Source organism: Colletotrichum truncatum (genome assembly GCF_014235925.2).
Source record: "Colletotrichum truncatum strain CMES1059 chromosome Unknown Contig_0008, whole genome shotgun sequence".
Taxonomy (NCBI): domain Eukaryota; kingdom Fungi; phylum Ascomycota; class Sordariomycetes; order Glomerellales; family Glomerellaceae; genus Colletotrichum; species Colletotrichum truncatum.
Window position 1 is genome coordinate 261310 of NW_027222405.1, and position 27689 is coordinate 288998.

The 27689-nt window shown below is 48.9% G+C and overlaps 9 protein-coding genes across 9 annotated transcripts; 4 read left to right on the forward strand and 5 right to left on the reverse strand.

Annotated features, from left to right (window-relative positions):
* Positions 1-2096: 2096 nt before the first annotated feature.
* Positions 2097-3816, reverse strand: CTRU02_211552 (Cellobiohydrolase II; the record flags this gene model as incomplete). The annotated part of the gene is made up of 6 exons (XM_070205657.1): positions 2097-2476; positions 2533-2590; positions 2629-2888; positions 2951-3198; positions 3261-3671; positions 3725-3816. 6 exons carry the CDS (start codon positions 3814-3816, stop codon positions 2097-2099), a joined length of 1449 nt encoding a protein of 482 aa, XP_070060470.1.
* A 2020-nt stretch (positions 3817-5836) lies between these two features.
* CTRU02_211553 (adaptor complexes medium subunit family protein) lies at positions 5837-7205 on the forward strand (the record flags this gene model as incomplete). The annotated part of the gene is made up of 2 exons (XM_070205658.1): positions 5837-6178; positions 6204-7205. The coding sequence occupies 2 exons, from the start codon at positions 5837-5839 to the stop codon at positions 7203-7205; spliced, it is 1344 nt and encodes a 447-aa protein (XP_070060471.1).
* Positions 7206-7580: 375 nt separating this feature from the next.
* CTRU02_211554 (uncharacterized protein) lies at positions 7581-8888 on the reverse strand (the record flags this gene model as incomplete). The annotated part of the gene is made up of 1 exon (XM_036732293.2): positions 7581-8888. The coding sequence occupies one exon, from the start codon at positions 8886-8888 to the stop codon at positions 7581-7583; it is 1308 nt and encodes a 435-aa protein (XP_036575922.2).
* A 1607-nt stretch (positions 8889-10495) lies between these two features.
* CTRU02_211555 (LysM domain-containing protein) lies at positions 10496-11368 on the reverse strand (the record flags this gene model as incomplete). Its single annotated transcript, XM_070205659.1, has 3 exons — positions 10496-11120; positions 11171-11213; positions 11287-11368. The coding sequence occupies 3 exons, from the start codon at positions 11366-11368 to the stop codon at positions 10496-10498; spliced, it is 750 nt and encodes a 249-aa protein (XP_070060472.1).
* A 1225-nt stretch (positions 11369-12593) lies between these two features.
* CTRU02_211556 (multicopper oxidase) lies at positions 12594-15026 on the reverse strand (the record flags this gene model as incomplete). Its single annotated transcript, XM_036732295.1, has 5 exons — positions 12594-13070; positions 13128-13178; positions 13260-14101; positions 14199-14265; positions 14340-15026. 5 exons carry the CDS (start codon positions 15024-15026, stop codon positions 12594-12596), a joined length of 2124 nt encoding a protein of 707 aa, XP_036575924.1.
* Positions 15027-19170: 4144 nt separating this feature from the next.
* On the forward strand, positions 19171-19551 carry CTRU02_211557 (uncharacterized protein; the record flags this gene model as incomplete). Its single annotated transcript, XM_036732296.1, has 1 exon — positions 19171-19551. One exon carries the CDS (start codon positions 19171-19173, stop codon positions 19549-19551), a length of 381 nt encoding a protein of 126 aa, XP_036575925.1.
* Positions 19552-20603: 1052 nt separating this feature from the next.
* CTRU02_211558 (uncharacterized protein) lies at positions 20604-20960 on the forward strand (the record flags this gene model as incomplete). The annotated part of the gene is made up of 1 exon (XM_036732297.1): positions 20604-20960. One exon carries the CDS (start codon positions 20604-20606, stop codon positions 20958-20960), a length of 357 nt encoding a protein of 118 aa, XP_036575926.1.
* A 1498-nt stretch (positions 20961-22458) lies between these two features.
* Positions 22459-23214, forward strand: CTRU02_211559 (uncharacterized protein; the record flags this gene model as incomplete). Its single annotated transcript, XM_036732298.1, has 2 exons — positions 22459-22798; positions 22859-23214. 2 exons carry the CDS (start codon positions 22459-22461, stop codon positions 23212-23214), a joined length of 696 nt encoding a protein of 231 aa, XP_036575927.1.
* A 417-nt stretch (positions 23215-23631) lies between these two features.
* CTRU02_211560 (copper-translocating p-type ATPase) lies at positions 23632-27614 on the reverse strand (the record flags this gene model as incomplete). The annotated part of the gene is made up of 2 exons (XM_036732299.1): positions 23632-26552; positions 26609-27614. The coding sequence occupies 2 exons, from the start codon at positions 27612-27614 to the stop codon at positions 23632-23634; spliced, it is 3927 nt and encodes a 1308-aa protein (XP_036575928.1).
* Between the last annotated feature and the right edge of the window lie 75 nt (positions 27615-27689).

The following is a 27689-nucleotide window of genomic DNA, read 5'->3' on the forward strand; positions in this document are numbered from 1 at the left end:
GATTGGCGAGAGCTCACATTTCACGCCGACGGCGATGTGGAGAAAGATTGCTTGCTTTTAGCGTAGGATAGTCGTAGTCCTGCAGATAAGAAAATAGTTGCCTAATTTTGGACGCGCGGGGTTGTCGGCGTGGTTATACGAAGATACAGGGTGATTTGGCAACTTGGGAAAATGGGGAATAGAGGATTACAGGACATATTTCGGATTTTCTTGAATGAGCGCGGATTGAAAGTAGATATCTGGCCGTGGCCCAGACTATCTGAATTTGGGTCTCAACTGTCATCCGAGTTGTACGAAAGATACGTCGTGTCGGTCATGATGATATATAAATGTGCGATGTTACTTGCATAATTTGCTAGATATTTACTCTTCGCAGACCCCGTCGTTTGGATCGGCTCTATGAGGTACGTAGATTAGCATGTTAACCTCACACCCAAAGGAAGCATCCACATGGAGGATCTAAAGGAGCAATCCAGAGGAAACATTCAAAGGAAGATAGCAGCTTACGTGTATTCCCAATTCCAATACGCCGTTCTCCCCCCATACTCGCATGAAATTTCCCTCTGCATACCACACCAGCATTCGAGAGGATGCATGTGACGACTCTGGTGAAAACGGAGTAACTGCACAAAAAAAAAGAATTACTTCCAGACTGGGAAGAAAAGACGTAAGGCGGGGAAGATGGTTGCACTAACCCTGACTTCAAAATCCCATCTTTTGCCCTCGTCGTCGAGAATACAGCGGCGTCTGCTCTCGCGCGGAGCGTAGCCGCCCGAGAAGAAATCTCTACAGAGCGCCGATGCGTGGTTTGCGACGCTTTGGAAAGAACTTTTTCTTCCGGTGGTGTAACAATCTGCTAGACCACCCGAGACGTAGATGAGGGCGGTGACGAGGAGGCTTGAGAGGTGCATTTTGGGGGGTTCTGAATGGATTCTTTCGGGCTGGTTGATTAGTGATTAACATCAATCATAGACATAAACAACAACGAGAGGACTTTGAGCATATGTACTCTGCGGTCTTTCCATTTGAATCAACACCATTCGAAAGCCTGGATTCCAAAACGAAAAGTTTGCGTATCGACTGACACCCTCGTCACTTCGTTATTACGCCGAGGTTTGCTGCTGGATATTTAAAGAAACAAACTGAAAGTCGAGATTGCGTGGTGGGGAGCCTGGGCGAGAGAAATTGTGTGACCAATCCTCAAGTTCCAAGTGAGAAAGCATAGATACTGTGTCTGAATCACCCAAGACCAAGACCTGCTATAATTTTGTTTATGCCGGTAAATCGAAGTGTACCACAGCTAAACTGGTCACAGCAGGGAAACATCCAGGTCTTTTCAAGCAAACAGCCTCTCGGCTGAAATCGTGCTCATACCTGCCACACGGCGGAAGGGTACAAACTTGTGATGATAGACGGGCATCTTTGCGTTAAGTTGCCGTGTTCGTTTAAGCGGTGTTTGCCTACAAACGCGGTATATGATCAAAGCTTCTGTTAGAGCGCCATCTTCTACTTGCTGAGGAAGCAATGTACACATAAGGGAGCCAAAAAAAAAAAAAAAAAGCTGGCTTAGAATGCAAATTCGCTTGAAAACAAGTAAAGACAACGACCTGACGTCGATATCTACGCCCTAAAGAGTTACAATGCCTTTCTCTATGCAAGTGAGTCAATCATATATTCATGCGTTGTTTTGATGACTGATTACCAGAAGTCTAATTGCTATCGCAGTATTTGATCCAAAGAAAAGGCTCTGTCTACAATTTATATAACTTCAATGTTACAAGTCTCAATATACATCGCGTCACAATGTTCTTCAAGGCTACATCATTTGAAGAGGTCCAAACAGCTTATTTCATATCACTTGGTACAATTCGTTCATGGCGAATTTGGAACAGGCATGTCAAGGTTGGGTGTTCACTCGCTTCACGCTCGGCCTAGGTATGTTGCTACACTCATGATACTGGGATAAAGATATATTCTTCTCGGCTGTATGTACAGTTTGCCAAGATAACGTCAACTATATACATGAAGAAATGACGACGGCATCTATATTTGTTTCAGTCGACGCAGAGCCAATATTGGACCAAGAATACCTCCACTTAGAAAGCAGGGTTGGCGTTCTTGAGCAGCTGCTCAAAGTAGGCCTGGAACCAAGTTCCGGCCTCAGGAGCGGGCTTGAGGGCGTCGTTCTTTCCGCAGTTGTGGTCGTAGCGGGCCGCGGTGGTGTCCGAGGTACCGTCACTCTCACCGCCGGGCTTGACCCAGACGAAGGCGTCGACGAGCGAGGAGCCCGTGTTGGTGGAGGGGCGGAGACCGAAACCGGTGCCGATGGCGTTGCACCAGTCACCCCACTGCTCCTGGCCGGTGGGCTGCTTGCCGGAGCGGCCCTGGTCAACGATGAACTGGGCGTCCCAGCCCTGGGCTCTGAGAGCAGGTCCGAGGGCCTCGATGTAGTGCTTCTCATCGTAGTTGGGGTTGCCTTTACGAATGTTAGATGTCATGTAACAGATGTGGGCGGCTAAAAAGAAGACTTACTCTGAGTGTAGGGGGCAGGAGAGCTGGCGCTCCAGGCGTTGTACTTGGTGATGTCAGTCTTGTGGAGTGAGAGTTGTTGGGGGAGAAGATACATACGTTTGCCACGTTGGTCACAAGACCGCGGAGAGCCTTGGGGCTTCCGGCGTCCTTGAACACCTTGGCGTACATCTGAGCAGCGGGAGGGAGGTTGGCGGGCCAGCCGAGCCAGCCAGCGTGGCCACCGTCGAGGTACATGGCGACGTGGGGAAGGTTGAGCTGTCTGATGGCGTAGTCGGTGCACTCGAGGTAAGCCGCTTGGGCGCCAGCGCACTTGGGGACGTTCAAGTTGGTGACGAGGTTGGCAAGGGAGTCGGGCTCTGAAAGTGCGAGTTAGAGGGAAGTGATCACAAAGGAATTTGCGGAAGGGGGGGACACCGACCAATAACGAGCAGGGTGCGGATGTCAGAGTACTTGAGAAGCATGGTGCGGATGGCGTCGATGTACTCCTTGTACTTGGCAACACCACCGTTGGCGATGGCGAACTCTCCGTTGGAGGCAGCGGCAGCACAGTCACGGTCGGGAAGATCATAGACGACAAACTGTCCAGCGTAGTTGCCGCCAGCTTGGTTGGCGCGGCGGATGTCGGCCAGAGTGGACTCAACCAAGGGGACCTTGGCACGAGTGTCCCTAGAGAGGAGGTTTAAGTAACTCAAGGCTCAACACCGTTCGAAAAGGCTAGTTAGACTTACATCCACATGAAGGTGGGAACCTTGGCAACCTTGGCGGCAGCGGTAGCCAGGGCGGGGCTCAGAGACGGAATGGCGAGGGTCGAAATCTCGGAGGCGTAGTAGGAGTTGGCCCAGAGGTCAACACCAGCGAAGGGGTTGCCGGTGTAGGTAGCGCCGCCAGTAGGGCCGGGGGTGGTGCCGGAGCTGGCGCGGCTAGTGGTGGTGACGACGCCGGCGGTGGAAGAGGTCCGGGAAGGGGTGACGACCGCCGCGGACGAGCTGCTGCGAGCAGTCGTGGTAGCAGCAGTGGAAGTGCCAGCAGGAGGGGCAGCGCCGGGAATGCACTGGCTGTACCATTCATTGTTGACGACACAGCTGCTGCCGGAGACACAGCACGTAGGGCCGCTCCAGTTGTTGCCACCGCATTGAGTCCTAAGGGGTACGTTAGTCCATGAACGTAATGCTCATCGCGCGTTCAGTCTTACCAAGCGGCTCCGCAAGACTGTCTCTCCTCGATGGGGACAGCAAAGACAGCGGTACCCAAAAGGGCAGCGGCGAGAAGCGATCGTGAAGCCATTGTTGATGGTTTGATTCCGAGTTTGGTCGGCTTCTTGTCTACTGAAGTTGTCCGTGAGTTGTAGGCCCAAAACCTCAGAGGAACAGCTCGGGCATGAGCCCTTTTATCATGCCCTGAGCCATCAGCAATGGCCAGCTTCCCGCGGTTTCTGGTCTACCCTTTCGGATCGACGGGATGGGTTATTTCTGGGCTTTGGCTAGTGACGAAGGTTTTCGCCCCACGATCTCGGAGCTACATTTCGGCATTCTTAGCTCTTTTACTCCATTTAGAAAAGCGTAGAGGAGACGGACGAAGCCGCTCGGGGTATCCTACTATATTACCCATGGGTTATGGAAAGGACATCCGGAGCTGGGGGTAATTTCTCATAGGACAGCCTAGAGAAAATGGGCATGTCGAGACTGGGAGGACTCTGGGCATTGAGATGGGCTCAGTTGGCGGCACAGTATGCTAAGAAGCATGATATTTGACAACCTTAGTGGGAAAAGACCGCCAACCAAAGTGTGGCCGAGAGCCAGGGTGGATGTAACGCAATCGAAGTCATCTCGGAGGTCACGCTCCATAATAGCCTTGAACGGAAGAGCGTCGTGGTCATGGGGGCGCGTTGGATGTGGGGAACCGCGAGAAGGGTACCAAGAAGGGTCGGAAAGGACATCAACTCATTCCGGTCGAGTCACATTTTGGAGCAAACTTTGGTCGTGAAAACCGGCTGACTCGCCCGACATAAGTTGGAATTCGGGTGGCGTGCTGGGCATGTTTAATCAATAATCGGAGGTTCGCTCCATGAAGGCGTCGCGAGTACGTTGGGCGGAGAATCAGGGCCAGTCAAAGAGGTGGCACGATCGGGTTGGAGAAGCAAAAGCCGTAGCGAAAGCGGTATGGCTCCAGGTACCATCAGAGAGGAGAGAGAGACATAATGCTCTGGTTCCTGTATCGACCTTTTTTTGATGCTGAGCCGCACGCAAGGGACGGGAGGGGGGGAGGACAAGCGAGTTGGAGAAATTTGGGGTTGATGGTGGTAAAGAACCAGGTTTTGGTGGTGCATTTGCACATCGGCCCTGTCTGGAATTGATGAAAACCAGAAAACAAGTAATCAATGCTAATTGCTTGTATAATAAGCATTGATCAACAATCTAGGCACCCAGGTTTGTGGGAGAAACCGATATTGATGTCGCCGCCGACTTTAAGCTTAACGACTTCATGTCATTGTTGCGATATCATGGCTGACAATGGAATGGACAACCTTGCGCAACACATCGATTATAAGAAATTATTTTGCATTCCGAAGCTCTCGTAGGCTGTAGGATTCTAAACAATGACAGCTGTGAGGAGAAAAAGGTGTGTCAGGTAGCATGAGAACTGGATCCATGGGGCGAGGGTCAGATGTGAAGGGTTGGATGTCCGCAAAAGTTATGTACCACGGACTTGTGAGATTGGACGTACAACTTGAAAGAACAATACAATTGTGAATGAGATGGTCGCAAATTTGATCGTTTAAAAGTGCATCCTCATAACAATGTTGCTTGGGTAAAGAGGAGAGACGCTGCCATATACATTGAAAGATCAAGAGATGCTAACACCCACTCTCTGGTAAAGGTAGAGTAAGCTTATGTAATATCGAAGCCGGACGTCGCTAGAAGGTTATTCCGTGGCCTCACCCTGCAGCACGGACCACATAGACTTATTATGTAACCGAGAGACCCACATTGACGCTTAGAGCAACCCCAGCTCCTGTCATGCTTCACCGCCCGAACCCTCGTCCCGGCAGAATTCCCACTAGGCCCGAGCCCGAAACTCTCCCACGATCGTCGAGGCGAAGCTCCCGCTCCCCTGACGGTTGACCGAGATCCCGTCGCGACCGAATCCACCCCGCCCACCCCCCGACGTCCTCCGCCGTGTGACGACCTGTTCAAGGCTCCTCCTGACATCGTGGAGTAGCTTCAACTCCCGCTCAGCGCTTCAATCTCTATCCGCTTCCCCCTCGAGTCGCAGGCCGCCGTCCGTGGGCGCCGACACCCCCGAAATGTTGTCCGGCATCCTTATTTTCAACCAGAAAGGCGAGAACCTCATCTTCCGTGCCTTTCGTAACGACTGCAGACCCCGCCTTGCCGACGTCTTCCGGATTCAAGTGATCTCGAATGCGCAGGTCCGGTCTCCCATCTTGACTCTGGGAAGCACCACCTTCAGCCATGTCAAGCACGAGAATATCTACCTGGTCGCCATTACCAAGAGCAACGCCAATGCAGCTCTAGTATTTGAATTCCTGTACCGTCTGATCGGTCTGGGTAGAGGCTACTTTGGCAAATTTGATGAGGAAGCTGTTAAGAACAACTTCGTCCTTGTCTATGAGCTACTTGACGGTATGCTAGATTCCCTCCCACTGCTTACAAACTGCCCCTGACCCTCTGCTCTCATTAGAAATTATCGACTTCGGCTACCCTCAAAACACCGAGACCGACACTCTTAAAATGTACATCACTACCGAAGGTGTCAAGTCAGAACGTGCTGCCGAGGACTCGGCCAAGATCACAATGCAGGCGACTGGAGCTCTCTCATGGCGCAAGGCCGATGTTAAGTACAGGAAGAACGAGGCGTTTGTCGACGTCATTGAAGATGTCAACCTCCTCATGTCCGCCACCGGAGCCGTCCTGCGCGCCGACGTAACGGGCCAGATTATTATGCGTGCATACCTCTCCGGTACCCCCGAGTGCAAGTTTGGCCTCAACGACCGGCTCCTCCTTGACAACGATGGACTCCTAAGCCTGCCTAGTGGGAACAGGATGGGCACCAAGGCGACCAAGGCGGCGGCGGGCAGCGTCACACTCGAGGACTGCCAGTTCCACCAGTGCGTCAAGCTCGGCAAGTTCGACAGCGACCGCATCATCTCGTTCGTGCCCCCCGACGGTGAGTTCGAGCTCATGCGCTACCGTGCCACTGAGAACGTCAACTTGCCCTTCAAGGTACACGCCATTGTCAACGAGGTTGGCCGGACCAAGGTCGAGTACAGCATTGGCATCAAGGCCAACTTTGGATCCAAGCTTTTCGCCACCAATGTTGTTGTCCGCATCCCGACACCGCTCAACACTGCTAAGATCACGGAGCGTTGCACCCAGGGCAAGGCCAAGTACGAGCCCAGTGAAAACAACATCGTGTGGAAGATTGGCCGCTTCACCGGCCAGAGCGAGTTTGTGCTTAGTGCCGAGGCACTTCTCACCAGCATGACAAACCAACGTGCCTGGTCGCGGCCGCCACTCAGCCTTAACTTCAGCTTGTTGATGTTCACGAGTTCGGGACTGCTGGTGAGGTATCTGAAGGTGTTTGAGAAGAGCAACTATTCGAGCGTCAAGTGGGTGCGGTACATGACGAGGGCGGGTTCCTATGAGATACGGTAAGATTCCTAGTCTTTGCGAACATTTACGAACGACGCTAACATTTGCTTAGATTCTAGCGGGGGTAATTCTATGTGGTTTCAGCTTGTGTGGTATATGCATAGTATGGCGTCAAAAGGTATTCCCAGTCCATAACTGAAGGGCTTCAGCACGTTTTGTCGTTTATTACGGTGGCCACATTGTTATCCGCCTCTTTTTGAGGCTATCTTTAATACAAGGTGTCCCAGACATTCCCAAACCAATGCCTGCGCTTCCTACTGAATGAACTTTGCCAACTCACGTCAGCACAAAAGGTCACGAGAGTGTTGTAAGCTTACACGCTCCCTCTTTCTCTCTCTCTCCCTTTCCAGGACCACCAGCTGCTCACCCCTGCCCGCCCTAGCTCGACCATCGCAAGCTCATCTCCCATACCCTGTCCCTATTTGAGATGTTTTCTGGATTGCAGTCCATCAACGTGGTCGTGTCTAATCCATCCACGTTCTCGTCTTCCACGACCAAGACCCTCACACCCTGGAAAACTTCCGCCTTTGCATCGGCCTGCTGGCTTCTGATCGTCTCTTCCATGGCCCTAGCGAAAACATAACTGGGATGGGCGTCAGACCAGCCGAGACCCTCAAAGTCGAACACCTCGCGATAGGTCTTGCCCACCCCCCATATCACATCCGGTTCTCTCGTCATTGCCTCCTCGGCGGCTGTACTGTGTAGTCGTCGGTACAGATCCCCACGGGACTGAAGCTGCGCCGTTCTTTTATCCTGCCGGTTACAACGCGTACAACGACCGGGACAATGGTCGACCAAGTACAACACCCGCAAATCATGCTGCAGACAGCATCCTAAATATGCCACTTCTTCAAGCATCACAGCTCCAACAGTAGCGGTGGTCCAAGTCTCGGCAACATCAAGCGCAATGTGTTTTGCACCGTGTAATGTCGAAGCCATCTCGGCGCACCAAGGGCCTTCGAGTATCTGACTGAGATTGCTCGGCCCGACGGTATCATATTCCCCAAAGAGTACACCTTGGGTCAACTCTGATAACGCGCCCCCATCCCTAAACCTCAAAAACAACACGTCCTTGTCATTGTCGTATACCACCTTCTCGTCCCGGCCAGGCAGGTAGACGGTATTGGTATTCGGCTGCCGCCGTCTCGCGGGCCCCGCCACAGCTGCCGCCGCCTCTACAGACGTCGAACGCTGCGCCTGACGGAGCCTATATACGCTTGGATCGTGTGCATGCCTGGCGACCTGCGTGCTGCGCGCCAGCTCTGTAGCCCCCGCCTCAAGAGTGTCAAGGAAAGCGCATTGATCGTACTTTTTCCACCGGCTCTGCTTAGGTTCTGGAATGTTGCCATTGGAGTCTTGAAACGCGCGCTTGCTTCGATCACTGCCGCGCCAGGAGTAGAAACAAACGTCAAAGACATGCATCGAGGGACCCGCTAACGCCTCGTTCCAGATCTTTAATCGGAGCTCGGCGGGGAGGTCGGCGAACCTTTCGAAAGTTGGAGGTGCCATGGTCGTTGAGGTTTGAGCGGCGTCTCTACTGGCAGTGTGAAAGTCGAAACTTGACAGGAGTCGTTGAAGACGCCATGGTGTGATTGAGAGTAATATACTTCTTGGAAAGTCATGTTTACTCGACGACTGGACGAGCCATTCGTAATAGTTAGCTGCTATATCGCACAGCTCATCCATATGTGCCTATTTGCGCGCCTAGGAGGGGGGGGGGGCACTTTTTCACTTGCTCAAACCGGAACAGGAAATCAATCGACAAGAAAATCCTCTGGAAATCACCACATCCTTGTATAATCCGAGAGTGCGGCTCAGCACTAATACAAAACGTCATCTCACTTACAGGCCTGCATGCACAGAGAGACAACCACCCACCCCCCTGGGACATTTCCCAGAAGAGCTACGCGTAGTGGTCCAGCGGCTGACGGGCGACCGCCAAGGCTTACGCCCCGGTGGGCGGTCTGGCCATCAGATTGGTCTTTGATAAGCCCCATCCCAAATTGGTGTTGATCCAGCAGCCACGTTCAGCTTACTGTGTCATGAGTTCATTGGTTACAAAAGGAGGTGAAGGAAGCAGTCGGATAATGCGGGTTTGACAGCCCGGCCTGGCCGCAGCTGAGCTGAGGAGCATTGTATGTGGGAAATTAGGCTGGTCGCTTCATTTCAGCCGTATGTTCTAACCGCCACCGTTAAAACTCCGGACTGAACTCCGGCTGCCCCGCCCCGTTTGCGGAACGGCAAGGACAGTGATTGACCGGAGGTACGGAGGTCATTGCTGTCAAAAAAAAGTGGTAGTCACCTGTACCAGGAGAGGGATGGAGGTCAGGTGACTAGATTCTCTGCCAGCCCAACACAACTGTACTCGTTATGAGAACCAGATCAGAGCAGTAAAATGGCTATTCGTGATGCGATATATCACTTTCATTCTCGTTTGGGCCACCATCGTCATCTTCTTACTTACCTTGGACGCTTTGGCTGCACACTCATTTCATCCACTCCACTGTAGTTCCAGTAGTTGAACCCGTCAGGCTGTCCAATCCCGTGATTATCCTACTCTTCTTGGCAGTTGTATCGCGAGATTAAAAGCGTCACGATTCAATGGGGGTCATGAACCGTTCGTTTGTGGTGCTAGATATTTCGCAAAGAATCATTGTTTCTATTAACCCTCGTATGAACCGGACTCATCTAATTTCCTTTGCAGGTGATGTACATAACCCCGCTGTGGTAATACTACATTATTGTCTTCAATTGTTCGTCTCGCCATGCCAATAACGAGGTTTTGCGCTTTTCCAACTTCGAAACCTATAGGTAAAGGAGGTGTAGCTTTTGATGTGCGTTTTGGTTGAGGACCTACAGACACCCAGACTAGTCTAACGATAGCATCGATCTCAGCCCATGAATGGAGTCAGTCTCCTGGTAACTGATCTATTCCATGGCTGTATATGAGCTGGTTGGTGCTGTCGTCGATGTTACCAAAGTATCCGTCGACTACGCGACCCTAATAAACGTTAGACCAAGACGGGATCATGGGATTTGCGAAACGGCAGCCATGGCATGGCTATGAACCATACGATACGTACCGGAGCTGGATTTTACAGGAGCTGACGGCTCACTCGACAGAACTCCGAGTGTGGAGGAAGGCATTTGTTCCTTGAGTGTGGAAGTACCCTTGGAGTCTGTTTCGGGCGTAAACTTGCTCCCATCGCAAGTGATCTTTAACACTTTCTCGGGGTTTATAGGTGGACTTTGAATTTTCATGAATCATAGGTTAGCTGACATCATTATCATACCTAGCTTGTGATGCCAGTAGGAATGACTAACCCAACACAGATCAAATCTGATCGTAAGCTTCCCATGTCATTGCACCTGATGAGAATCATATGATTCCATTCCATCAGTTCCTGTTTTGTTATGTCGTACTTAATGTTGAGCGAATCACATGAGTCTCCAGAGCTGACCATGTGAGTTTTGCATCGTCGAGGTATGCATAAATCTTGGCCAACCTGCAAGCCACGACAGTCACGGCCAAGATCCTCATTTGCCTCGGTGAGGCCGATTGTCGAAACATTTTGAGCAATCGTAATACTCTCACACGTGTCTCCTTCTTTGACGTGATATGTATAATCACAATGCGAGGACATTCGTTGGGCGGACCAATCACGAACAGCGACGGTAGCTTCTAATGTTGGGGCAGATGCCGAGCTGCAAGCAGAAGGTCGAGGGTATGTGTAGTCCGGCTTGCCACAGCTCGAAACAAGTGACTGAAATTCGATAGTCCGGTTTTCGGTGTGCCCGATATTCGAGTTTACCTCGATTTCCATAGGTCCGAGTACGCAATCATCGCATTCATGAGCATCGCCGTTGGACTGGTTTCTCCACCCGCTCAGAACCTCGTCGCAAAACTCCCCAGTCTCCCTATGGCGTGTTAGAGCGTCTATCTTTTGACAAGAGGTAGGGAGCCAAACCTGTTCTTATAACAAGAAATGTTGTAGGTATAGATAAAGTGGTCAAGGATGTATGTGGCTGTCTTGGATTAGAATAACATTTCAAATCATCAGACCTTTTCAAAGAAATTTCAAACCAGGATGTAGCTCCAGATTATGATCCACAAGATCCTTTTCCGCGTCACAGCTCTGGATGATTTTAGATCGGAGTTTGTTCATCGATTCTTTACAATTGTCATTGCAAACAACTGGAATCAGGTCCGGTCGGAGAACGTTAACTTCCGGCGGCCTAAGCCAAGGTCAACATAACTGTAACAGAAACTTTAGGGGCCCAGAATACGGACTGAAATGTCGTAAGCCTTGCCAGTACCGCCGAACAGTCCAACATCGTATTGATAGCCTGAAGACATGGCGAACTTATGTTGAGAGACTCGTAGTCAAATAGAGCGCCTGGAAATTGTTGTGCTGAAGTGTTATGCAACAAAAGGGCGAAGCCGAATGTGCTGAAAACGTTGAAAATTCTTGCCATTATGAAAGTAAACAATGGCGATTGAATGGTCAACTTCCAGACCGAGGCTCAATGAGAAAGCAAAGAGGCTCATACAACCAACCACCTTGAGACTAGGAACCTTCTAAGATATTCACTGCCGTTGTAAATCAAAAGAGAAGTTGGATGGATCCATTCACGGTGAACACGGAAAACCCATACTGTTGCTGGTTGGTGCGGATTTATGGTTTTCTTGCTGTGCCGCCCACTAGCTAGGAAACCTCGTATAACCGGAGAAGACAGGGGTTTTGATTGCAATTTGTTTAATTGTGTTGGAACTAGGGTCTGTTGGAAGTTGTAGAAACAAAATGCTGGCCTAGCTACGGGGTCCATGCTAGCCAAATTGATCTATGGGAACCATGGGCCGTGCCTTTTTTTTTTTTTCTTCTTCTCTTTTTTCCAATGGCACTGCTTAAGGACACAACTGCTTCAGGCTTAGTGCCTCCGCAGACTACCATGCAACTCTTAAGTATTTGGATGTGCTTGGCATGAAATCGTACCATTTGTCGTTGGTGAAATATTTGACTCGTCTGTGGAGGGGCGTATTGTGCAAGACCCACCTGTAATGCTCGACAATTATAATTCAGAAAGAAGAAAGAAAATGAAAATTTGGAGTGGAGGGACAGCTCAACTAGTGCCTCACTTAGTAAATGCGCTCCATCGAAACGGAACTGTCAGCCTTATAGGAGAACATTACAGACTCTGAAATCAAGGTACAACTGTCTGTAAACTACATCCTGGTGGTCGCTTGCCCGAGACATAAGCCTGAATTCACTTGGGCTCCTGACCCTTTGGAGCCACCACCTCGCAACATCATAATTTTGACAAACATGTCTTTTTTCGTTTTGTTTGCGTATGTCGTCCGAACTGGATAACGGTCGTTAAATCAGGTGCAACTCAAACCCCGGAATCATTCTGCAAATTAACTGCATCCTCGCAGGCTGGATAATGCATCTCAACCTCGCGGTCCTTCTTCTTCCCATGCTTCTTTACCTTTTGCTTTTTGGGTACTTGGCCAGGCCAGTAATTCCTACAGTCATACGCCCAGCTATTCCAGTTCGCGCACACTCTATGTGCCTCAGCAAGCGCTTTGGAGTCACCAGCAGGCCATATTTGATTGGCGGCCTGCTGCCGCTCCATGATTTGCAGTGACAGCCCACCTGCAGCATGCGCAGCGATATGGCAGTGCATCAGCCATACCCCGGGATTGTCGGTCTTGAATCCGATAACAACGTAACCGGCCTTAGGAAGTAGCACAACATCACGGCGTGCTGGGTTGTTAAGGTTGTTCTTGCTGGCATTGTAGATCTCCGGGCTCCACTGCTGGTTGTCTACCTCCTGAAGAATTGCGAAATCGTGCCCATGGAGATGAATCTGTATCGCATTAGGTCTCTTGTCTAGTATTTCTTGCAGACAAGAACTTCGACTTACCGGATGAGGTCCTCCGGTGTTGTTGGTTGCACCGAAGAGAACCAGATGGACCTGTTTGGATACATTGGTTAGATAGATTTCCACCTAATGAATGCCATTCCAAAAAGTCCTAGCTGGTTAGGATATACTCACCCAATCATTCTCCGTGTAGTTCTCAGGGACAACTACCCACCCTACCGGCCATTTGTCGCCAACATTTTCGAGGTTCAAGAACGTCGGGTTCCCATAGTTGGTTTGAAAAGGATCTTGAGACTTGCTGCCGGCACGATCGAGGGAAATGAATGCCGTGCCATACTGGCCTTCGCCTTGAAGAAATGACACGTTGAAGTCTTCGCCAGTCTTACCATTGGCAGGCTTACCCACCGTCCATGGGACGATAGGCTGGAGCTTCGAGTTAATCTCTGTGTCAGAACAGGTCATATTGACATTCCACGGCTTGCTGCGAGGCTTCTTCTTGCTGTCCTTGTTATAGCGTAAGATTCCCATCTCCGTGTATTTTGGAGTGGTGCCGGGAACACCACAAGACTCTGGAACAAAAGTGCGAATCCAAAAATTGCCATCCTTGGGAATAGGATTTTGGCGAGAGTCAGAGCAGTTGCGGACCGGGTTAGCCTCCACAATGATGTGATACCGCTGCCCAATCGCAACCAAAACAGAGGTAGTATTAATAGGTGTGACTGGCACAAAGTCGGCTTCGACTATCGTGAGAATGTGGTTGTCAATGGAGAAAATGAAACTTGTGTCGAACGATGTGCTAATGACACGCAGAAGGTACCGTTTGGCCTTGGTAAGAGTATTGGCAGCAATGGGTTCGAAGTGTATCTCATAAGGTTTAGGTATCGGTAGTTCAGCTTGCAAAGCGTGATTGAAGCGGTGAATGTCCCCAACTACATGTCCGGGACCGCCCAAAAGGATATCTCTTTTGTAAGCTGGGGTTACTCCTGTATAAAGTGCTTCGAAGGAACTATTGTGTACTTTTCAAATTCGTTAATTCAAATTCAGCTCCATTATACATCAAAGAGAGAACGGAAATGGGCAAGCAAAGAATTTCCAGAAAATGAAGACACTCACGCCAGTCTGTGATAATGATGGGATCTACCGCCTCATCATATGGGTCTGATGTAGGTCCATGAATAGTCTGGAAGCAAGTTAATGTCTGGTGTAGCGTCTAAAGCCAATGAAAGATTTGTTTCTGGTGACTATTCTACTTACGATGGGTGCCTGCAATCCGTCGGCATATTGCACAGAGTAGTGGCTGTGGTACCATGAGCTACCATACTGTGTGGCATTCCATTTGTATTCAAAGTAGTCTTCCGGGGCAACAGGGCACTGAGTAAGACCGTTGACGCCATCCATGTGCATGGTATCCTTTTGTCTGATACCATGCCAATGGATGCTGGTCCCATTGTGGTTCAAGTAGTTTTCAACTTTGATGTGAACTCTGTCTCCCCAACAAGCTTCGATCAAAGGCCCGGGAAATTGATTGTTAAAAAGTTTCGCCTCAGTGAAGTTCAAGCCATCTGCGTTGATCCAGCCGTCCGTAACGTTGAGGGTATAGTATCGATCAACGCCGATAGGCATCACATCTTCATAGTTGGTGTGGATGTTGAACTCATCTCCGGTCTCAGGGTTGCGTAGCCAGCATGATTGGTTTTCAGAATCACCGCAGTAGTGCCAGCCTTTCAAACTGGGGTACTGGCATTTGAACTTGTGGATGTTGCTGCCAGCAGGAACAAAGTCAGGGTATCCAGGGTAGTCATCGCCAACAGTTATCTCCGTGACTGTGTGGGATGAATCGAATTTGATGGGAATTTGGGACCCTGCTTCAAAGATGGGCGACCCAAATAAGGAGTGAGAAATATCGGTAAAAATAATCCAAATGTGTCTCAATGACAGCATGTTGTCTGCAGCTTAGCAAGAGTGGCGGTTTGTGATTGTTTTCATAAGAAACATAAGATGAGAGTATGCACGATTTTCGCACAAAGATGCGCGGTGGCCGGGAATATGAGTTTTAAAACGTCTCGACGAGTGAAGGAAGTACGACGTACGATTCATCATGAGGGGTTACAAACCTGAACACAAATGGAGACCTGATGAAGTGAGGGCTGTTTATGGCTTTACAAGGGCAAACTCAAAATCGCAATGCTCTAACATGGAACGAAGTGGCGTTGTCTCTCATATTTGCAACCATCATGATCTTGGAGCACTCCACGGAGACTTTAATCTGCCACTCACGCATTGCTCACTGAAGAATGGCAAGGAGACATTGAACTGTTTAAGGTGGACCCAATGAATTAGTATCTTCCAGTTGCAGGCTATACTTTTTTTTTTCTCGAACAAGGCTTCTGTATGGACTAGTTTAGTTGTACATTGACGAGTTGAATAACCTAGTCACTTGGGGGGGTAAACGTGCCAACCGTGCTCCAGGCCGCTTCTAGAGCCTAAGCAGAAAGCTAGAAACTTGAGAAACGGCCCGTTGATTACCCCCTCAATCCCGAGGCACCGGAACGAAAACTCCTGTGGAGCTTTCGTGATGGCTGGTTGCAGAACTGGGACTCGGAGAGGCTGTATTTTGTATGGATATCGAAGGGGATGAAATTCGTTACCGTTGAACAGTAGCTGAGGAGCTGTTTCAGCCAGTTCACCCCAAAATAGGTTGTGCAAGAAATGATGAATGCATAGTATTGGCCTAGGCGACTGCACCCTGAGCTGAAAAATGCAAACGTCTCACTCTGTGTAACTCATTTGTTGCAATTCCATCCCTGTCTTTCCCCTCAAGCTTCTTTCTGCGATTGTCCAATCAATAATCTCGGTTCAAGACGGATGCATACATAAGTGAGACCGGCCTTACCCACCCAGCCTACGCAGCTGTCTGATTTCCTGGCATGGGGACGGCATACACTTAAGCGGATCTTTCTGAGACATAATCCTTGGCAAGGGCATCAGCTCACAATTCTCTGGTTCATCAAGTTCACTAGCTCAAAAATTAAGCTCTGAGGAGTTCAAGTGAACATGAAGCATGTCAATCGTTGGTCTTGGACGAGTGGGTTCAGTATAGAAGCTACCAAGTAGCGTGCATAGCTTTCCGATGGCAAATCCCGAAACATCCTCTGGCCAGTCTTCTTCTCATAGCCGTCGGTCTTATGACTGTCTAAGACCTTCTGTTCCCATTGATGTGAGTTCACCGGCCATGGCATGTAAGCTAGTTCGTAAACACAGATAAATCTGATATCTTTCCACAAAGAATGGCTCTGCATTGGCCATCCTTAGTTTAATAGAGTCAATGAAGCTGGATATCGTCATGAGAGTCTATTATGGGCGTTGCGAATACAGTCAACCTAGGATATGTAGTGCACCACATGTGGCATTTGTAAGCATAAATCAGCCAGTCTTGAGTTTGGCGTGTTCAGATAGCTGCGGCTGCAACCTGCAGGCTTCCAGATGAGTAATTGCCTGAACTGTTGAGCGACCCTTGCAACCTAAACACTTACTATCAAACACGAGGATCACACACAATATGCACATGTCCAGACTCTTTCGGCTTCGATCTCTAGGTGAGATGTAGCAGGTCCACATCACTCAGTTAAAAGGGCGGGTTTGGTATGCAAACGTTAACCGAAATGCTGGTCGCCTTTAACAAGCAAAACATGATGGGCATTTTTCTGCAACAACCCTCAGACTCAATATCAGCGCACCTCTCTAATTTGAATTGAAAGTATAGCCTATAAACGCGGTGCAGCCCTGTACATTTCACGGATAACTACAGCTGCACGGCGGTCCTTGTAAACTGGAGTACATTTGTGTTGTATTTACGGCAAGTATTACCCTTTTGGGTTGACAGTCAGATTTGGCGTATAATAGTTCGCAACGCTAGGAAGACCTATTTGCTCAGGTGGCTGATTAATGTCAACAAAGATTGCCCAAGTCTTTAACTTCATGAGGCTGGAAGATCAGAAACCTACAGAAGAGACAAGAGTATATTGGGGGAATCTTTGCGGGAATACTTCTTTATATTCTGTGTACCAGTCTGGCTGTCCCAGCTTAGCGCACAAAGAAAATCTTGTCTGTTGCGCCTGAAAAGGTTACCGACTTGTTTGGCCGTCATGTTCACTCTTTCCCTTGCACAGATTCCAAAGCAAGGCTTTAAGTTACCGGATTTTTCCTTTTCCGCCGTGCGACGTCTTACAGACAGGCGTCCAGACATGTGAGTTCCTTAACCACTTTTGCCCCCTTTTAGTGGAACAAACAAGGAATATTTGTCAGAAATAAGGGGAGTGCGTTGGCATCTTTGGTGCTTCGTTCGAGGTTAAAGACGGCTGGGCCGGAAGTCAAGTCCACACAGAGTGACAGCTACCAGGCTCCATGCTGCCGACTGAGGATACTCCCAGTTTTGTCCGAATGGGAATCTTCGGATTGCAAAAGCTTTTATGGCTGCCAATAATTCAGCCGAGCCCTTGCACAGTATGTGTTTCTGAATGCCCAGGTGCTCAGTTGTATCCCCAAAATCACCACAATAGTAGAATTAGCGAGGTGTTGCAGATGTGGCGGAGGCTTTTCTGTCCCACTTCCTTCAAAATGTGAGACAACGCCATGAATGGTCACGTTAGACATTCATAACATAACCGACAGATGAAATATTGGCTGAGATTCTCTCTCTTCCTATCAAAAGTACCGGGTATGAGATAAGGATGTGCAAATGTGCATTATTAGTAGGATGAGCTTGAGTGCGGGTGTGTGAGGCAGAGCACTTAATCCCTACAAACTCCAACTCCATATTTTACTGAAAATGTTACTAATAAGTTCACCCAATATTTTAATGATCTACGGAAGGCTATCTCTTTACATAAATCGCTGAAAAGTATACATTTCTGTACGGTGACTGTAAAATAAAGCAGTCTGACGTCAGTTTATCTAGATGAATTTGAAACCAAAATCCTTGTTTTTCAATATACCGAAGCTACTGAAATTCTATGAAGCATGGTATAATGCGGCAAAGCCTGCCCCAGATCGTGTACGCTAGAACTAAAAACAATAGGTTACGTGCTCATGATAATGGGGGGAACACACATTTATGGATGAGCCACCACACTGGGGCTTCTGGCCTCTCACAAGGCCTAAAGCATATGGCGCTTCATGACTATAATGGTAGCTTACCTCAAGTTAAATGGCGCATTGTTACATTTACGTGCAATCATGTCTTACTATTTCCTACCTAAACTCATGTGTGTTTTGAGAATGTCAGCATTACCGAGGCCGGTAAGCACGCGAACGCCACGTGGTCTGCCACGTTTGATGGGACCAAATTAACATACGATCCATGTGCCATGTGTTTGACAATGGCGGCCAATTATTGGAGTTTGATTGTGAGGAAATGCCGTCTCACGCCTAAATTGAAGCGAAAGCTGGCGACTTGTGGCGATGGACATCTGGGAAAGGCGTTGTGAGTGGCTGCAGGTTGATATTAAGATGTATGTTCTCAAATCGGAGGCAGTCGGCCGTACTTGATACTAACTAAGGTTTGAAGACTTTAGCTACGTAGATTCATATAAAGCCAACACCACAGCATTATACCTGAGAACGTTTGCAGAACTTCATTGAATAATCATAGGCTTACATCTTGCAATGAAGCTTTACGTTTTGGCTTCCCCCCATCTGCTCAATCCCAACTAAGGTACGCTATGGAATTTTTGATTGGGCAAGATCTTTGATGTCTAGGTGACTGATGCCACTTGGTGTATCCAGTTGGACTTTCTACTTATTGCCCGAGTCTGCCACTATCTGGTTCGTAACGTCGTCAGATGGTTCTTCAAAAACGAAGAGACAAGAGTCAATGTACAGCACTGCGGTCAAAGCCTTACAGTTTGTGTCACCTCACAGTGCAACCACAACGTGGCCTGGTTTCTTATCGCCCAATACTGCCTATTTCAGTGGTCTTCCGATTTTCCGACCACGGACAATCAAGCTCAAGACCTTTCCCTTCTAGTTCTGAAGTATTGACGACGTTTAACACGACCCATCGCGGCACTATTCGGAGCATACAGCTATGTGCACGTATTCCTATCTTCATCATCATCATGTCTTACCATGCGCTCGTCCAATAGACTATGTTGTACACTACGAGTTCTGCACAGACAGTGGATCGAGTGCTGATGGGAGGACTCAATTCCCGTGCCAGAGGACTTTCTATGATCCTGTTCATTCTATCGACTTCGACAATCCTTGTGCTACAGGAGGCTGCCTCATCTCACCCGACTGCAGTTCAGGAAATTGTCGACTCTGGGAGCTTAATGGGCACTGGATCTGTTGCATATGCAGCAGGGGTAACAATTCACTCCGGTGGTGTCGGCATAAGATGAAAAAAAGTCCAGACACCTTCTGCTACCACCGAGTTTGCGAGACTTGTACTGAGGACACAGACACCTGATAACAACACACAACTGTACTCATGATATATGGCCAAAAATTTTGAGCATAACTTCAAATACGAAGGAACAACAGCGTTGAGGAAACATTAGTAAGACCACTTGTGGGGCGGGTAAACTTGGGAGTTCTCAGGACAGAACCAAGCGGTCACGTACAGCGTTTGGGACTCAAGGAGCACCAATTGCTTAAAGTGCTCCTACGTCTGGGCTGACTGACCGCTGATTGATAGCCGAAGCTGGGTGTTACCAAGCTCGGAATGAGGCCACGGCTGACACAGAGGCATCGGGGCTTGAATAGAGTTGATATGCAATGTCGCTCTCAAGACCAGTTCAATCCTCGTATATTCGTGGGGTTTCATATCCCGCAGAAAGCCGAACATGAAAACAGGGTGACATAGAGCCTGAGCATCAGCTAAAGCAGTTTAACGAGTCGACAATACCTGATCAGAACCGCATGTCTCACACTTATGGCCACCACATTTCAGAAGCCCGAACCGCCTTGCAAATTTTAGGTCTAGTATGTTTGGGAACGAACGAGCCACGGACTTTAAGCCTTTCGAGCGAAAAGCACACAGTGACTACCAATATCAGTAACCTGGCTGCCACGTTTTTTCTTCAATAGTTATCCAAACTATTTACTCTTTTCGATGAATCTTGCGAGCAGGTTTTCTTTTCATTGGGGTGAGAAGGAGGTGGAGGTCTGGGATAGCATCTCAAATTGATAGATGGTTGCCGAAGGAGGAGGAACGTCGAGCTTGCAGCCACCTCCACATCACCCAATATTCTGATTCGATGGGACATTGTGACGAATTCTGTTCTTGTCAGTTTTTTACATCTCAGTTATAAGTATAAATGAATATATTACTTCCTAGGAGCACTTGAGCAATATGAAAGCAGTCAGTACTCAGAACTTTTTCAAGAACTTCAGTTACCCCTAATACCTTGGGCAAAACTCGAGTTGGTTCACATAAGCTCATTTCAATCGTCATATGACCGCAACTTCTTTTTCAATAACATCTTTGCTTCAAATCTTGTGAAAACCCCACAAGAGAACATGTGCAACATAATCGCCTACAAGCTGCGGTGCGAACACATTTTCACTCAAGTCAACTACTGCTCTAGAGCCTCACCTGCATCCAAAAATGACTCCTCCAGTCGAAAGACCTGCAGAGACGTCACTCAGCAAGATACCACTCATTCTCCTCCTCCGGAACATGATCACCAGCCGCGACTGAAGTGCCCGCTCGTCAACTGTCCTTTCGAGGTTCGAAACCGCTGCTGGAATTGTTGCTGGTGTGGGAAAGGCTGGAATAATGGCGGCCGCTGCAGCTGCATCATGATAATCGATGGGAATGAATACCACTGCGAGCATATCTGTTGCAGTACATGTACTGCAGCTAGTGAGTTTTGATGAAGTCGCTGAAGACTCTGTCTTAGGATTAGACGTGGATTTGCTTCTTAGGATGAAATCAAAGAGGAAATCTAGGGTTACTGTGCCGTAAAGATCCTTGATCTATCATTTCGAACACGTATCTAATCATTGAAAAGATTCAAGGTATGAGCAAGTTGTTGATGAGCTAAAAAACTTGGAAGATCGAGGTAATCACTCTTCAAGCTGCACGTAATTACTTCGTCTCTAAATCTCAAGTGGACTTGAAGGTTGCAAAAAGTCCTCGAATGACCTAAACGTTTGACTCTTTTCTATGAAAGTATGTTTTTAAACTCATAATGTTCAACCAAATTTCTTGTGTTTTACCCCAACTTCTTAGGTACTGGGACTTGATCCAGTGATTTGTTCGGCAGGGCGGGCCTCTGGTCCGTAAATTACATTACTACTTGGTTTTCGCGGCCAGGTCTTGTTGTATCCACCATAGACTGATGCGGCTCCCACAACTTACGAAAATCAATTAATTAGTGAGGATGAAAGATCGGGTACTACTCAGATCGCCGCTTACAGCAGCCATTAATGGGGCTTCAGATCCTGCCATTATCCATACCGATCCAGCCACTCGCCTACATCCACCACAGAATAAGATCGGTGCTATGTTAAGTGTTCCAATAATAGTTGAAAGGCCATGGTTCCAGAAAAGCCCTCAGTTTGAATGTCTTGGAGTTATCGGGGATCCCTTCCGGTTTGAAAATGTGAGTCAATTGTTTACAAATCCTGAGCATGAATACCAGGGCCTAGGCACCGGGACACGGATTCGACACTCCTCGTCCAAAACTATTCGTTCGTTAAATTCCAGCCAAGGAAGCATGCATGATTGTACGATGCATCATAATGAGCTGAGGTCACAATCATACAATAGCACTTTGATTAGTGCAACACTATCTGCAATTACCCGTTTGTAACGCCGCATAAAAACCGTAGTCTCTGCTCTTGGGTCTTTTTAACTACATTTGTGGTTGCTTGATTGGCTTTCTATGAGATTCGGGTAACTATCTAGCCATGGCAGTCGTACAATGCCGGGCTCAAAACACCCATCCATCGATATAGACTCCCGAGACATAGGGTTTCGGTGGAGAAGGGTTTGGCCACTTCGATCGAATGATTTTACAACCATCTCTATCGATAAGGCAGCGATGATAGCAGAGACTACCGATGACTTGATTACGCCAAAGTTGTGGCAGTGATCTATGGATTTGCATCAGTGTCGATGAGATAATCGACCAAATGCGGCGTTAATCATCATACGAAGTGGTGATATGCTCGTCTTAGTGACTTTGTCTCGATTATAAGTCATCTTTATAAAGTCTCATAAGGTACTTCAGAGTATATAATATGCGGGGTATAGCCCACGGACAAGTTCATTTTACTTTCCCATAGTTCGGCCTGAATGTCGTTTATCCACTCTTAGTGTTCGGTCTTTTCAAGAGTTTACCCTCTTTCTGCACCCTAAATCACCAAAATGTGTCACGGTCACCCAAGATGGCACCCTTGTTCTCATACTTCTATTAACTGGCACTACTGTCCAGCTGCCCTAATCGACCTTGAGACTGGTGTGGAGACGCCCTGTACTCACCTTAGTTATGCAGCTGCACAGTCTAGCAATTCCGATTGCCCACTTCTCAATTGTCAGTTCAAGGCTATGGGCGGGAACTGGACATGCTGCCAATGCGGCCAAGGGCCGAACACGCAAGGCTGGTGTACCATGCCAAAGCAACCACAAGACATTAATGGGATGTTCACGGAAGAAGTCAAAACGTGCGACCATGGCTGCTGTTCAGAATGTGAACGATATTGTATGATTGCCTGACTTCCACAACTCTCAGTTGCCCAACAAAGCTGACGTATAACATCAATCGCAGCGTGTGTGGAAACCTCTGATATGACTTTCGGCGAACTCCGTAAGGGGACAGCAAGTCGCAAGTTTGGGTACAGTTCAGCGATTCGTTCACACAGGCGAGGTTCGGCCTTGTCCAACATTAGTGGGTTACTCGCCATGGACGAGGAGGCTGAGGCATCATCACCATTGACCTCAGACTCTTCTCCTCAGAGTAGCGTGTCCTACAAATCATCTGCCACTAGCACTACCTCGTACAATTCGACAGTATCATCAACTAGGGATTCGTTGTACAAAACCGGTTTCGAACATAACCCAAAGAGACTCAAGTTGTCCTCTGAGAAGCTCAGGAAACATAAGTCTGCGCTTAGGGCACAATAGTTGTTTTTCGAAGAAAACGAAACTAAACGGCTAGGGAATAGCTTGTCCCAAGCTGAAATGCGTATCTCAATTTCATTTTTTACATTTTAGGGTTCATCGGGGTAATCTTATGTGCACGTGTTGACGGAAAGTATATCTTCAAAGCCATATATATTTCAACTATTTCTGTTTAATTGAGTGTTTGAAGCGATTGTCTGGAGAGAGTCCTCCATACCGAAATGCGAAGAGATAAATCAAAGCCTCATGCCAGGCCACAAATTGGATTGCGAGTAATTCAGTTAAACAAAGCGTCCCTAAGGCAAATGTTGAATCCGCCTGCCGGCGCACCACCTCAAGCGCCCCTGTGACAAGTGATACGCCCTCTCCTGGACGAATTCTCAGCCACATATCATCTGGATATGCCAAATTGTCGGCCTATCACACTTTGCTCCAGCGCAACAGCACTGCAGCTGCAATAACTGGCAAGACACTAGCGAGCTCTCCGAGACCAGCAAATTCGGGCGGGATGCGGGCGTTGACGAATGCGCCTGCTCCAAGAAGGATGGCGAACAAGTTGTAGACGAAGCTCCAGCCAAAATTGAAAGCAATTCGGTGAATTGCCTTCTGGCTTATGGCTATAGTAACAAGGATTCCAGCCAAACTGGGGCGCATCAAGACCACGTCTGCTGCGGATTTGGCGACGTCAGTGCCCTCATTCATGTGGACACCGATTGTAGCTTGAGCCAGTGCAACGGAGTCGTTCGTCCCGTCGCCGCAAAAGATTACGACAGGCTTTTTAGGCTTTTTGTGGGAATGAACAAAAGGGGCGGATAGAAGATTTTGAATGTACGCCTGTTTATCACCAGGATTGCAACGTGATCGTATGTTAGCCTCGGGGATATCCAATTGGGTGGCGATTTTCCGGACGGCTCCATCGTCATCTCCGGAAAGAATGTGGATTTCGATTCCAGAGGCTCGAAGCTTAGAAATGGTTGTCAGAGCATCAGGCCGCACTGAGTCTTCTAGACCAAACACTGCAGCCATTGTACCGTCCACGGTAAAGCAGAACGCAGTGCATCCCTGTGACAGAATGAATTCGACCTTGGGGTCTGATGAGAGACCTAACCACCTTGAGTTGCCAGCACGAAGTATACTTCCACGAACCGTCGCCTCAATTCCTTTTCCAGTCAAGGCTTTGGCGTCAGGGACTTCCGTTTCGGAAATACCTCTCGTCTTGAGATGAGTAGCAACGGCCGCGGATACCGGATGCTTGCTACTGCCAATTAGGCCAAGAAGCAGTGCCTGTGTGCCGTTCTGGTCATTGTTGAGGTAGTATTCATGGACAATGCTCAGCTTTCCTTGAGTAAGGGTTCCAGTCTTGTCGAACACAACGTGCGTGGTTTTGTAGGCCACCTCAATGCTCTCGGCGGATTTGAATATGACACCACGTTCAGCGGCCACACCAGTCGCGATTACAATGACCATCGGAACAGCGAGACCTATGGCGCAGGGACACGAAACGATGAGAACGGTAATCGCATATGTAACAGCCTGAATGGTTGCTTCGGAGCCAGACTGCTTGCGTACGGCGATGCCGATTGCTATCCAGATGGCAAAAGTTATAATTGTCAAGGCAACCACGACAGGGACAAAGTATGATGCGACGCGGTCAGCGATGTCTTGTATCTTGGGCTTGGAAAGCTTGGCTTCATCGACCATGCCGGCGATAGTACTAATGGTATTGTCGCCTGGCAACCGTGTCAAACGGACATCAAGCGACCCAGAGCCATTAATCGAGCCTGCGATGACTGCCGAGCCCGGGTATTTGTCGACGACTTTAGATTCTCCAGTAATCATTGACTCGTCAACCTCAGATGAGCCTGAGATGACGGTGCCGTCGGTGGGAATGCGAGAGTCCGCGACGACCTTGAAGATATCCCCGTATTGAAGTAGACGTGAGTCAATCTCTTTCTGTCCTTGAGAGGGATCAAGTAGAATGGCGTTTGATGTTTGTAGAGACCGGATTGAGATGGATTCCACAGCTTTTTGGCGGGCAAGAGCGCTCACGTATCGGCCCACCATGATCAGGGTAACGAGCAAAGTACTCGTCTCGAAGAACTCCCCCGTCGAAAGCGGCTTGTGTGAGACGAGATAGCCGAACGAAATAACAGAGAAAATGTATGCTGCACTTGTGCTGAGCACGATAAGCAAATCCATCTCGATCATTCTCGAGAAAATCAAGCTCTTCAAGGCCTTTGGATAGAATGGCCCGGCAATCACAACCTGAACAATGGTTGCTAGTGCTAATGAGGCGGAACCATAAGCAATCTCGTTCTTCGGCAAGGGGGCCCAAGCCATTACGAGAACCGGAACAGTGAGAACAATGGAGAGCAAAGTCATCAGTCCAACGTTGCGGACATGTTTTCCACCAGCCTGAAGGGTCGGGTCGGCACGAGGAGGTGCGAGTTCCATGGGAGTTGCCCAGCCCTTCTCGACTAGATCCCGAGCACCAATGATTTCTGCGTCAAATTCGACGTGGAGAAACTTCTTTTCAATTATGCGGATGTCTGTGACGCCTTTTGGCCATGGCTGGTTGATGAAATCCTCAGGCTGGCCAGGACAGAGTAGGTCGAGACTAGCCCCCTCGCTGCTAATCTTTTCGCACTTGAACTCAGTCGTTCGTTCCAGGTGTTTAATAATATCTTCTGGAGAAGCAGCACTCAAGTCCATGTCGAATTCGGCGCGGGCAAGCACCAAGCTGGTTTTAAGATTCTTCACGGCGGAGAGAGTCGCAAGGGTACGTTTGAGCTTAGTCTCACACCCTGTGCATGTCATGCCAGACACGCTGAGAATGACATGCTCTCTTCCATGTAGGCCTTTTTCTAGGTCGGTTTCACGGAGTGATTCTTGAACGACGTGTTTGTTTATCCCAATGGGGACAGGCGATATGTCGTCGTCGCCGCACGCATCGGCACAGGCTCCAGCGTTGTTCAGAGCCTTCGGCTTAGCACAACAGCCATCGGCACATCCGCCTCCCTCTTTCTTTGGGCTAACGGGACGACAGCCTTTCTTTGGTCCTGGCCGTTTCTTCGTTTGAGTTGCTTGTCCGCTTGTTCCAGGCGCGCAGCACGAGTCGACAGATGAGCGAGGACGAGATGGTTTGGACAAGAATTGCTTCCGCTTGAAGGATGAGCGTTCATTGGGCGCGCAGCAAGACTCTTGTCCAAGAGCCAAGAGGGCACGACAAATGCAACCCAAAGCCTCCAGCTTGGCTTGGTAAATTTCACGGACGCTCCGCGCATGACGGCGACATGGCTTTCCATCTCGGCCTCCAGTACAACTGCCCTCTCTAGTCGAACCTGCCAGTATTGTTCAACTAATGGTGAAAGAATGATGAATACGTAGATTGACTTACCTTTCCCTAGGGTGCGGGTAGCTACAGAGCTTTCCTTCGTACACTCCCGTAAAGCAAGACGATCGATACAGCTTGAGTTGCAGCAAGGCGACGTCTTGCCTTCGCAACAACTGGGCGCCTTTTCGACTGTCGGCTTCACAGCAGAGGTAGACGAGCAACCACGTTTTCTAATCTCTCCGCCCGACTCAGAGTGCGGGAAACAGCAATTGTTGTCTGCCGCACGACGATTGACAGCGTCTGTTTCGACTGGCTTGGTCTTTGGGGTAGAACCACAACATCCTTTGTTGCAGTCACCGTCTTCCTCGGCAGCTGCCTCGCTGGCTCTTATTTCTTTGACCGTATCGTCAGTGTTTCCACAGCAGTTCTTCTTGCAATGATCTTCAGTAGCCACAGTCTTGGGGCCACAACAATTGTCGACCTTTTCGCCCGTCTTGTCGCCACAACACCCATCTTCGCACGTCTTCTCAGTCTCAATCTCCGGAACACAAGAAGAATCAACGGTTTCAGTAGGTTTGAGATCGCAGCACCCTTTCTTACTGCTGTCATCCGTCCTGGGCTTCGCTTCGCAGCTGGAGCCTTCGCAACTGTCCTTGTTGCTGGATGGATCAGTCGTATTAGGCGGGCTGGTTGCACCACAACATCCCTTGCCGCAATTGCCCTCAGCTTTGGCAGAATGTTCGTTTTTTTTGACTTCCTCGACTCCTTTGTTGATTTTGATTGGAGTGTCGCACGTATTCTGGCAGCCATTATCGATATCGCTGTAATTCATACGCGCCCTTTCAACAGCTATCAGCGTTGCATCGCTGGGGCCACAGCAGCCATCGGAACAAGTCGCATTGTCCATGTCGCTAGAACTGCAGCTTTCAACAATTTCATCGTTCTCTTTAAGTGGATTAATCGCGTTATCGCTGCAATTGACGCGGTTTGGCACCGTGGGTGAGCCGTCACCTCCAAGGGAGGGCGCCGGGTCCTTGGGCGGGCCACAGCATCCCGATTCACAAGCCATGGCGACAATCCAATGGTTGCAAACCCACCTTGATAACACCAGATTGTCAACTCAATGCAGGATGCGTGTCTGATT